The 9,877-nt window shown below is 51.0% G+C and overlaps 1 protein-coding gene across 1 annotated transcript; it reads right to left on the reverse strand.

Moving 5' to 3' along the window:
- Window positions 1-202: 202 nt before the first annotated feature.
- Window positions 203-5,164, reverse strand: RPL31 (ribosomal protein L31). Its single transcript, XM_004594209.3, has 5 exons — window positions 5,073-5,164; window positions 4,665-4,771; window positions 1,305-1,430; window positions 552-664; window positions 203-266 (listed from the first exon to the last, which is right to left on the reverse strand). The coding sequence occupies exons 2-5, from the start codon at window positions 4,769-4,771 to the stop codon at window positions 235-237; spliced, it is 378 nt and encodes a 125-aa protein (XP_004594266.1). The 5' UTR covers window positions 5,073-5,164; the 3' UTR covers window positions 203-234.
- Window positions 5,165-9,877: the final 4,713 nt, after the last annotated feature.

Raw genomic sequence — 9,877 nt, forward strand, 5'->3', positions numbered from 1 at the left:
TCATCGTCTTGTAGGAAAAAAATACCTTAGACTCCACGGAACCTGTAAGTAAAAGCATCAGCCTCACCCCTTCCATGACAGACCCTCGCTGTCCAAGACAGGAACCCCTACTTAGGAAAAAAAATTTCCACATGAGGCCATAACCGTAACGGGGTACTGCTTTAAGGCAGACACACACACACACACACACTACTGCTAGGAAAGGAAAGAACAAAGGCAGTCTTACAACTTTATTTAGTTCTCATCCACATTGACAGTCTGTAGATCTGAAAAGAAGAAAATAAAAAGTGATAACCTGAGAGCCAGTGTCTCCACCCACATTAGCCGGTACCTGAACACCCAAAACCTTTTCTACAGGGGCCCTGTCCCGCTCTAGAAGCTTTGAACGGACTTGTCTTACTTTTCCCATACCAGCATCTGCCTGCTGTGATCTGTTCCCCTGCCGCGTTACCAGGCATTAAAAGGTGCCCAAAGGTACTGGACCAGATGCCCTAATAAAAGGATTAAACCCTCTTTACATTCCAGGAGACTCGCTGTCATAGGAAACTTACTTTTGAAAGTGGTGACAGGCACGTAGGTAACCAGAGTATAGAGCTTGTTGGGCGAATCTTCATCCTCGTTACGTTTCCTGGACAGTCTCACGCGGATGCGGTACGGGACGTTCCTGACAAAACACGTGTCAGCAAAGTCAGTGGCGGCCTCCATGGGTGGCAGCTGCACCCACACAGCCCAGCCTTGCTTCTAATGCTGTCCTCACACACGTCAACTGGCCACCCTGTAACCCCTGGAGCATAACCACATCCCAGGAGGATAGGCCTGTTCACACAGGTTAAAGCAGCCACCACTGTGCCCAACCCATGGAGTCCAAGCACAAACGTGGGTCCAAATGAACTAGGTCTTTCCCCTCCACCATCCTTATTAGGGCAAATTTCCTGGTAAATATCAAAAATTGCCCAAATTGGTTTTGTCTACCACATCACACACACCTCTTGTCTGCATTTCACCCCTGCTCCCAAGCAAGACTGGTGCCACCTCTTTGCAACACTTCTCTCCAGGTCTCCTAACTGCCAGACAATTGGTGCCAGCCTCCCCTGGGTCGAGTCTGGTTCAGTCCAGCAATGAAAAGGGGTGCTCCTCCGATGCGCCTCACCTATACTGACCCTTTGACTTTGGCTGGTGCCCCCCTCTTGTACCCCGTGATGTCCTGCACAGCTTACCCACCTACACGTTAAATTGCCGTGAGCTGGGTAAGCTGGTGCCCCCCCGCCACCCAAGGACACCTTCACACACACGGAGCTTCATACCTTATTCCTTTGGCCCACACAGCTTTGTTTAGCCTCGTATCAATGCGCACATCCGGCGTACCCATTTCTTTCATGGCAAACTTCCGGATCTCCTTCAGCGCCCGAGGAGCTCGCTTCTTGAAGCCCCTGGATTCAAACATAAGCAACTGAGTCACTTAGCACCCAAATACATAATCTCATCTCATTTCCATAAACCTTGTACTACACACAAAAAAACACTTCCCACCAGAATTATGCCCAGCAGCTGGAACTTAAGACAAGCTGCATGCACTCAGATCAGAATACAACTTGGTAGTGTCACACATTTTAAGATCTATTTGGGGCCTGGCGCGATAGCATAGCGGGTAAAGTCCTCACCTTGAACACACCAGGATCCCAAATGGGCCCCCGGTTCTAATCCTGGGGGCCCGACTTCCCATCCAGCTTCCTGCTTGTGGCCTGGGAAAGCAGTTGAGGACGGCTCAAAGCCTTGGGACCCTGCACCCAGGTGGGAGACCTGGAAAAAGCTCCTGGCTCTGGATTGGCTCAGCTCCAGCCGCTGCAGTCACTTGGAGTAAACCATCAGATGGAAGATTTTCCTGTGTCTCTCCTCTCTGTATATCTGACTTTCCAATAAAAATGCACAAATCTTAAAGTTTATTCTATCAACCTGCACTACTTTAATGTCTACCTGTAATAGTATATTCCTGTTCAAGGTAAGCGAAGTCACCTAATGGTAATGCTCAGTTAAGACTACACAGCGTTTCTGCAACTCCTTCAGAGCCCTTAGACAAGCACACTGTCTTCACTGAAGACTTAACCCATCTCTATGAATACAAAGCTTTAACAGTACTGGCAAAGCAAAAACCTGACCCGCTAGGTATATATACCAGATGGATAGCCAGCTTCACACAAAGGGGACCCAGCACCCTGAGGTGCCAACCGCTTAGCTTCTGAGCCAGCTTACTCCTGTGTTTGGGAAAGCAGTGCAAGATATTCCAAGTACTGGAGCCCCTGCCACGCACATGGGAAATTCTGATGGAGTTCCAGGCTTAGCAGCAGCAAGCCCTCCCCAATTTTTTTTTTTTAAGATTTATTTTATTACAAAGTCAGATATACAGAGAGGAGAGACAGAGAGGAAGATCTTCCGTCAGATGTTTCACTCCCCAAGTGAGCCGCAACGCCGGTGCTGCGCCGGGGAACCAGGAACCTCTTCCGGGTCTCCCACATGGGTGCAGGGTCCCAAAGCATTGGGCCGTCCTCAACTGCTTTCCCAGGCCACAAGCAGGGAGCTGGATGGGAAGTGGAGCTGCCGGGACTAGAACCAGCGCCCATATGGGATCCTGGGGCGTTCAAGGCGAGGACTTTAGCCGCTAGGCCATGCTGCCGGGCCCGGTTTATTCTCAATCCTTGCAGTAGCTTATGAGCCTGTTGACATGCGCTAGTCCATTTACTTGCCCGAGTCGTACTGCGCATGGACCTGTTTCAGAGCAGCTGTGGTGTTTTCTTACACCTGAAAGCCAAGTGTTACCTTGGCTGTTTTACTAAAGCCTGTGATCCCCTTTAGAGATGCTTATTAGAATTGGGGAGGGCCTGGCCTAGCGGCTAAAGTCCTCGCCTTGAACGGCCCGGGATTCCACATGGATGCCGGTTTGAATCCCGCCAGCTCCACTTCCCCTCCAGCTCCCTGCTTGTGGCCTGGGAAAGCAGTTAAGAATGGCCCAAAGCTTTGGGATCCCCGCACGTGTGGGAGACCTGGAAGAGGTTCCAGGTTCCCGGCTTCGGATCGGTGCGTATCGGCCCGTTGCGGCTCACTTGGGGAGTGAAACATCGGACGGAAAATCTTCCTCTCTGTATATCTGACTTTGTAATTAAAAAAAAAAACAAAAAAAAAAAACCCTAGAGATAAACCATGCTTGGGGAAGGCCAGAGAAGCCAGAACCCTGAACATGGTACTGCCACCGCTCACAGAACTGGCGGCCCCAGTGCAGTTGGACGTTAGAATACGTAGTGGGAGGACTCGGTAGCTAAATGCTTGCCTTGCATGCCCAGGATCCAATATGTGTGCTGCTTTGTGCCCAAAGCCTTGGCACCCTACAACCACAAGGGAGACCTGGAAGAGGCTCCTGATTGGCTGAGCTCTGCCCGTTGCAGCTACTCGGGGGTGTGAATCAGCAGATGCAAGACCTCTCACTATCTCTTGTATGTCTGCCTTTCCAATAAAATAATCTTTCAAAACAAGTGGGGGACCCCGTGTGGTGGCCTAGCTGCTAAAGTCCTCATCTCGAACGTGCCAGTTCTAGTCCTGGCTCCTCCACTTCCTATCCAGCTCCCCGCTTGTGGCCTGGGAAAGCAGCCAAGGACGGCCCAAAAGCCTTGGGATCCTGCACCCGCACGGGAGACCTGGAGGAGAATCCTGGCTTCGGATCGACTCAGCTCTGGCCATTGCAGCCACTTAGGGAATTATCAGATGAAAATCTTTGTCTCTCCTCCCGTCTGACTTTCCAGTAAAAATACATACATTTTAGAAGAAGAAAAAAACGGGAGAGGCTCTGGCCTAGCAGTTAGGACCCGCACCAGGACTGCCGGTGGCCTCGGGGAGGGAGCAGTGATGCTCACACGCACCCTTCTTGGAGAGCTGGACCAAATTCCTGGCTCCCAAGCCTGGCAGCTGCGTCTGCCTCGCAAGCAAATTAAAAACCAATATCAACATCCAGGAACAAGCACAGCCTTTAAATGGACCAAGTCCGAGAAAGCTCAGCACACAGGAATACATGGAACCGAGGAACAGCAAGCGCAATGGGACCAAACCACCCGGGGCACAACAAGCGCCAGGGGTTAACCAGGCAGGGCCACGGCCAGCTCTACGTAGTGGCATGGACCCTCCCAGGCTCTCCTACATCCACCCAGCCCGGCAGCACAGCGGGCACTCTACCGGGAGCCCCCGCGCCGCCTGGAGCCGCCCAGCTGGCGCTTGTTTGGAGAGCATCCTCTCTACCTGCCCCACACTCGGGCCCAGCTCCCCGGGGGCTGCGAGGCGACGCCGTCCTGGGAGCCGTTTACAGTAGGAAACGCCAAGGGACAGCGGGAACCGTCCGTGTTCTCGTGAGCAGCTAAGCGTCCCGCAGGCGCGGAGCCCCAGCCGCAGGGCACCCCGACAGCGCAGCAGCCCAGGACACAGTGCACCCCGACAGCGCCGCAGCCCAGGACACAGTGCACCCCGACAGCGCCGCAGCCCAGGACACAGTGCACCCCGACAGCGCCGCAGCCCAGGACACAGTGCACCCCGACAGCGCCGCAGCCCAGGACACAGTGCACCCCGACAGCCCCGCAGGGCGCCCCGACAGCGCCGCAGCCCCACGCCCCCGGCCGGCCACTCACACTCCATGGATGCGCTTGTGGATGTTGATGGTGTACTCCCGCGTCACCACCTCGTTGATGGCCGAACGGCCCTTCTTCTTCTCGCCGCCCTTCTTCGCGGGAGCCATCTACACCGAGACCACAGGGAAGAGCTCAGAGAAGGAACGAGCCCGAGGCCGCCGGGGGAGGGTCGGCCGGCCGCCACTGCCCGGGTCCGGGGGAGGCTCTGCTGGCCGCCCCGGTCCGAGTCCGGCTCCGGCTCGGCTGGCCATTCTGCGCCTCCCGCAGGCCCGCGAAGCCGCGGTCCTCATTTGCCCGGAATGCGGAGTCGGCAGCTGGGTCAGCCGGGACCCCGGCGGCCCGGTTAGCACAATCCCGGGGCAGGATGGAAGCAGATTCTCCAAGCCGGGACACGGCGCCCATACTCACCTCGTAGGGCCCAAGCCGGAAAGGAAGAGCGCGCAGGATTGTGGGACAGAGAAGGGAGGGACGGCGAGGGCAACTTCCGGGTTGGCCGGCGGCGGCGGAGGGGCGCCCCCGTGACGTCGAAGAGCGCGCCGCAGGGCGGAGCGAGCGGGCGGGCCGAAGCTGGGAGGCGTGGCGTTGCGCCGGAGCTCCTAGAAGGGCCTTGTCGGGCGGGAGCAGGGCCAGAGGGCGAAGAGGCGGTTTGCTTCTGCCTGTTCGTTCTTTCCTTGCCCCCGCAGGTGCGTGTCAGGTGCTGTCCCTGCAGAGCGGCCCCCCAGGGAGGTCATACACAACTCGGGATGAGAGCGCTTGATGTGCCACATTGCTGCCTGGCGCTGCAGCGCGTGGGAAAAAGGGCTCGGTCGAGTCGAGCCCCCCGAGCTCCTCCAGAGGGGTGTCAGCAGAGGACAGGTTCTGGGATCTTAGCTCTGCAGGCCGGAGGCAGGCTGCAGTGATGGCCCTCGGGGACCCGGCCTTGACGCCCTCCTCTGGGGCAGGAGGCGGGGAAGGGAGCGGTGCGCACTCTCCCCCAAACGCCCAGTGAATGGGGCTAGGAGAGCACTCGCCCGCCCAAAGCAAGTGGGGGCCTCGTGGTGGGTTACCTTTCCTTTCTGCGCTCCCACCCCCCGCCCCATCGCTGGGGTTATATTAACAGAAAGGGGAGGGATACAGTTGGCTTTGACCTGCTCACTTCCACGCTCTTCTCTTTGCTTCTGACTGCACATCTTCGTCTTCTCCCTGCGGCGCCTGGTCCTGCCTCACACTTGATGACTCTTTTGGGCTCACTGCTGTGACCTGACTCTACCTCACTTTCCGGAGGGTGGGGTGTTAATCCCATCCTTTCTACCTGGATTCCAGGTTTTTGTTTTTGTTTGTTTGGTTGGCTTTTTTAAAGATTTATCTCTTTTTTATTGGAAAAGCAGATTTACAGAGAGCAGACAAAGATCTCCCATCCACTGGTTCACTCCCCAAGTGGCACAATGGCCAGAGCTGAGCTCATCAGGAGCCAGGCACTTCTTCCGGGTCTCCCACCTGGGTGTAGGGTTCCAAGGCTTTGGGCCATCCTCGACTGCTTTCCCAGGCCACAAGCAGGGAGCTGGATGGGAAGTGCAGCAGCCTGGATGTGAATCAACACTGATGTGGGGTCCTGGCGTTTGGAGGTGGATTAGCCAATTGAGTCATTGTCCCAGGTGCTGGATTCTAGCTCTTAGGTAGAGCTCAGGGGCCTTGCCCGGGGAGCTAAAGAACGTGAGTGTGGTCAGAAGCTAGCTGCTAACTTTGGGGAGAATGGTCAATGAAATCACATTAAAAAAAACAGTCTTGTACCATGTACAACAGGTTATGCTGGAGAAATCAAGGGATTCCTTGACTCTGAACAAAGCACAGGGACAGGGCCTGGCGCAATAGCCTAGTGGCTAAAGTCCTTGCCTTGCATGAGCCAGCATCCCATATGGGCGCTGGTTCATATCCTGACTACTCCACTTCCCTACTGGCTCTTGCCTGTATCCTGGAAAGCAGTCTAGGACGGCCCAAAGCCTTGGGATCTTGCACCCATGTGGGAGACCTGGAAGAAGCTCTTGGATCCTAGCTTCAGATGGGCTCAGTCCGGCTGTTGCAGCCACTTGGGGAGTGAATCAGTGGACGGAAAAATCTTTCCATTATCTCCTTCTCTCTGTAAATCTGACTTTGCAATAAAAACAAATTAAAAACAAAAAAAGCATGGGGACCAGACACACAGCGATAGGATAAGCTCTGGGAGATGTGTTGCTCGGTGTGCACATCAAGGTTGTACACAACCCAGAGGGTTAGGGTACAACACACCTCTGGCCTACTCCTTCGTGTATGTGGTCTCTTGACTGGAACATGGTTCTGTAGTGTCTGACTGTTTCCAGGTTCATTAGAGCAGTAACAGTAACAGAAACAGCACTTCAGCCCCACACAGCTCTTGTTCTCACGCTTGGGCATCTGGATTTTAATCTGTACTGCTTCAGAAGGTTTGTTTCTTTGTTTTTGGAGGGTAGATGATTTCAAGCTTTGGGATAGAAAAAAAAAAAATATATATATATATATATATATATATATATATATATATATATATATATATATATATCAAGATGTGCCCCTGATCCTAAAAAAGAAATCTGGAATCTGTGTCTTCCAGGTAATGTCAGAAAGATCAAGCAGCCACACGAGGGGACAAACTACTGCATGCTTAGGCTGTACCTGTTTGAGACTCAAATAACAATGGCTCACTGGAAAAGCTTACTTTTTAGAAAACAAGTTCATGACTTCATGCTTAAAATCAAGCATGAGTTATTTAAAAAGGGAATTGTAGCTTAAACAGAAGTCAGTATGAAACATGTACCTAAGTGTGATTTGACAAAAGTCCTATTAAAAAAATATTGTTTCTGATGACCATTTGTCCATCGAGAAATTAACATTCTGCTGTTTGGGTATATCATGAAATTCATGTGGATTGCCTGGAAAGCCAGTACTGACGTGTCCCTGGAGGACCCACATCATCGTTTTCTAGGACATTGGAGCTGACCTTATGGTTGAAACTATCCAGACTGAAGAGACTAACTAAATTAGTTTTATACTAGACGCTCCAATAGCAAGAATGCAAAATATCATAGCTAAGAACAGTGTAAGAGTGGGCCAATTCACCATATTTCCTGTGTAAACAAAATTTTAGGATTAAGGAATTTGGGTTGCCATCAGAGGTGGAAGATGACATTTTAATCCAGTTTACAATATCTCAAGCTTAGTACATTTCCAGACTACACAATTAGACCCTTCTCAGGAGCCAAGACTTTATACTTTTCCAAACAGAAAGGTCATTTTTTTTTTTCCTGGAACTAAGATAGAGCTGCAAAAAAGATTTTCTAATGAGCAAAATTTAATGACTCAATAGTTTAGGGATTAAACTTCCCATGTTTGTGGGTTGAGAGAACTATTATACAATGAGTCTCCTGAGTTTACCCAAATTCTGAACATGTGTAAGACTTGAGCAAAGCTAAATTAAATTAGTAGCATGTCACACCCCACCCTCATCCAATGGCTAGGATACTCTAGGACAACAAATATACTGTTCTCATTAAAAATCTTGTTCCACTTGGAAGGATTCTGACATTCAATTAAAATACACGATCTTTTACAGAAAATTCTGACCTATAAAACTTTGAATTGACAACATTAAGCTAAAAAAAAGTTACATATAGTTTTTCTTTTTGAAAGGGTGATCTTTCCTTTCTGATTCTTTGGAAGTTTTCCTAGCATATGCAAAATACTTAGACTTGCTGCTCATCTTCTCCCACCCCTCCCAACTGTTTTTAAGGACTAAGGCAATTACATCAACTCTTGTCAGATGCAGTTCTATAGTGTCACCTTGTGCCATCTGAAACTGATCATAGTCATAGAACTGTGGCCTAGCAGGAGCATCACCAAAGATCCCCTACCAGGTCCACCCTAGTCCCAACTCTCACTAACAGGTGCTGCAGCCTGGCTTAGGCCCAACCTTCTCCCAGCCCCAGCTTTCCTGTGCACCAGTGGGTTCTGCGGCCTAGTCAGGGGGCAGAGAATGCCAAAGAACCCCTGCTGGACCTGTTCCAGAGAGGATTGCTGAGTTTCTGTAGGTGCTTTGGCATGGCCTGGTCCTGGCCTGGACTGCCACCAGCCCTGGCTCTTGTGTGTGCCCACGGGTGCTTTGGCTAACCTAACGGAAGCCCTTTTTGATCCACCTATCTGAGCTCCTTTGATTGCCCGTGGGTGCAGTGGCCCTGTCCAGTCTGTGGAAGCCCTAATATATGTCAAACAAACCCTCAGTGACTCCCATTCCAACCAGTCCCCAGCCTCTTCCCTTCTTCCCCCAACAATTTGCACGTGATGGCAGTAATGGCAGTGGGGTGGCCCCGGTTGGCATATGCCTGTGATGGCATACAAGGTGCTCCAGCTCTTCCCTATAGATCTTAAAAAAAAAAATAGAAAAGTATGCTGGCACACTGGTATAGTTAACACAGAGTTGGCATTAACCAGGCCCAGAATGCCTGCCAGCTACTGGCTATTTTTCTCCCAGCAGTGTAACATTTGCCCAGGTACAAGGCAACCTAGGCAGCTGCCCACCGCTGGAGGCTGGCTGCTCCTTTTGCAATTCAGCTTCCTGCTAATATGCCTGAGAAAGCAGCAGAAGATGGCCCAAGTCCTTGGGTACCTGAACCCACATGGAAAACCTGGAGGAAGCGCCTGGCTTCAGATTGGCCCAGCTCTGGCCATTGTGGCCATTTGGGGAATCAAGCAGTAGTTGAAAGATCTGTGTCTATCTCTGTTCTCTCTGTGACTCTGCCTTTCAAATAAGATAAAATCTTTAAAGAAAAAAAAAAAAGATCGGGAGCCTGATGGGTGGATGCGCATTGCAACTCAAAAGCCTAACACCATCACTCAACGTACTGTTTACCTCCTGTTCCTTTTGGTGTCTTTGGTTGTACTTGGGAGTATAGTAGTTGTGGCTGAGCATGGAAATCTGCAGAAATTCTCATATTTTTGAAACATTTTTGTAGTCAAAGATTTCAAGAATTTTTGGAACATCCTGAAATTCTTAAAAAGAGTTAAGAAATGACCAATTAGTAGATGTATGCATGGATGTATATCAAGGGACAGAAGGAGTTATAAAAATCTGTTAATTTATTACAAAATGTCCACTCACAGAAAGACACAGAAATCTTGGATACTTTTTATATATTGGGGAAAGGAACTGCTGTCTCAGTACAAAA

Source organism: Ochotona princeps, chromosome 8, assembly GCF_030435755.1.
Source record: "Ochotona princeps isolate mOchPri1 chromosome 8, mOchPri1.hap1, whole genome shotgun sequence".
Taxonomy (NCBI): domain Eukaryota; kingdom Metazoa; phylum Chordata; class Mammalia; order Lagomorpha; family Ochotonidae; genus Ochotona; species Ochotona princeps.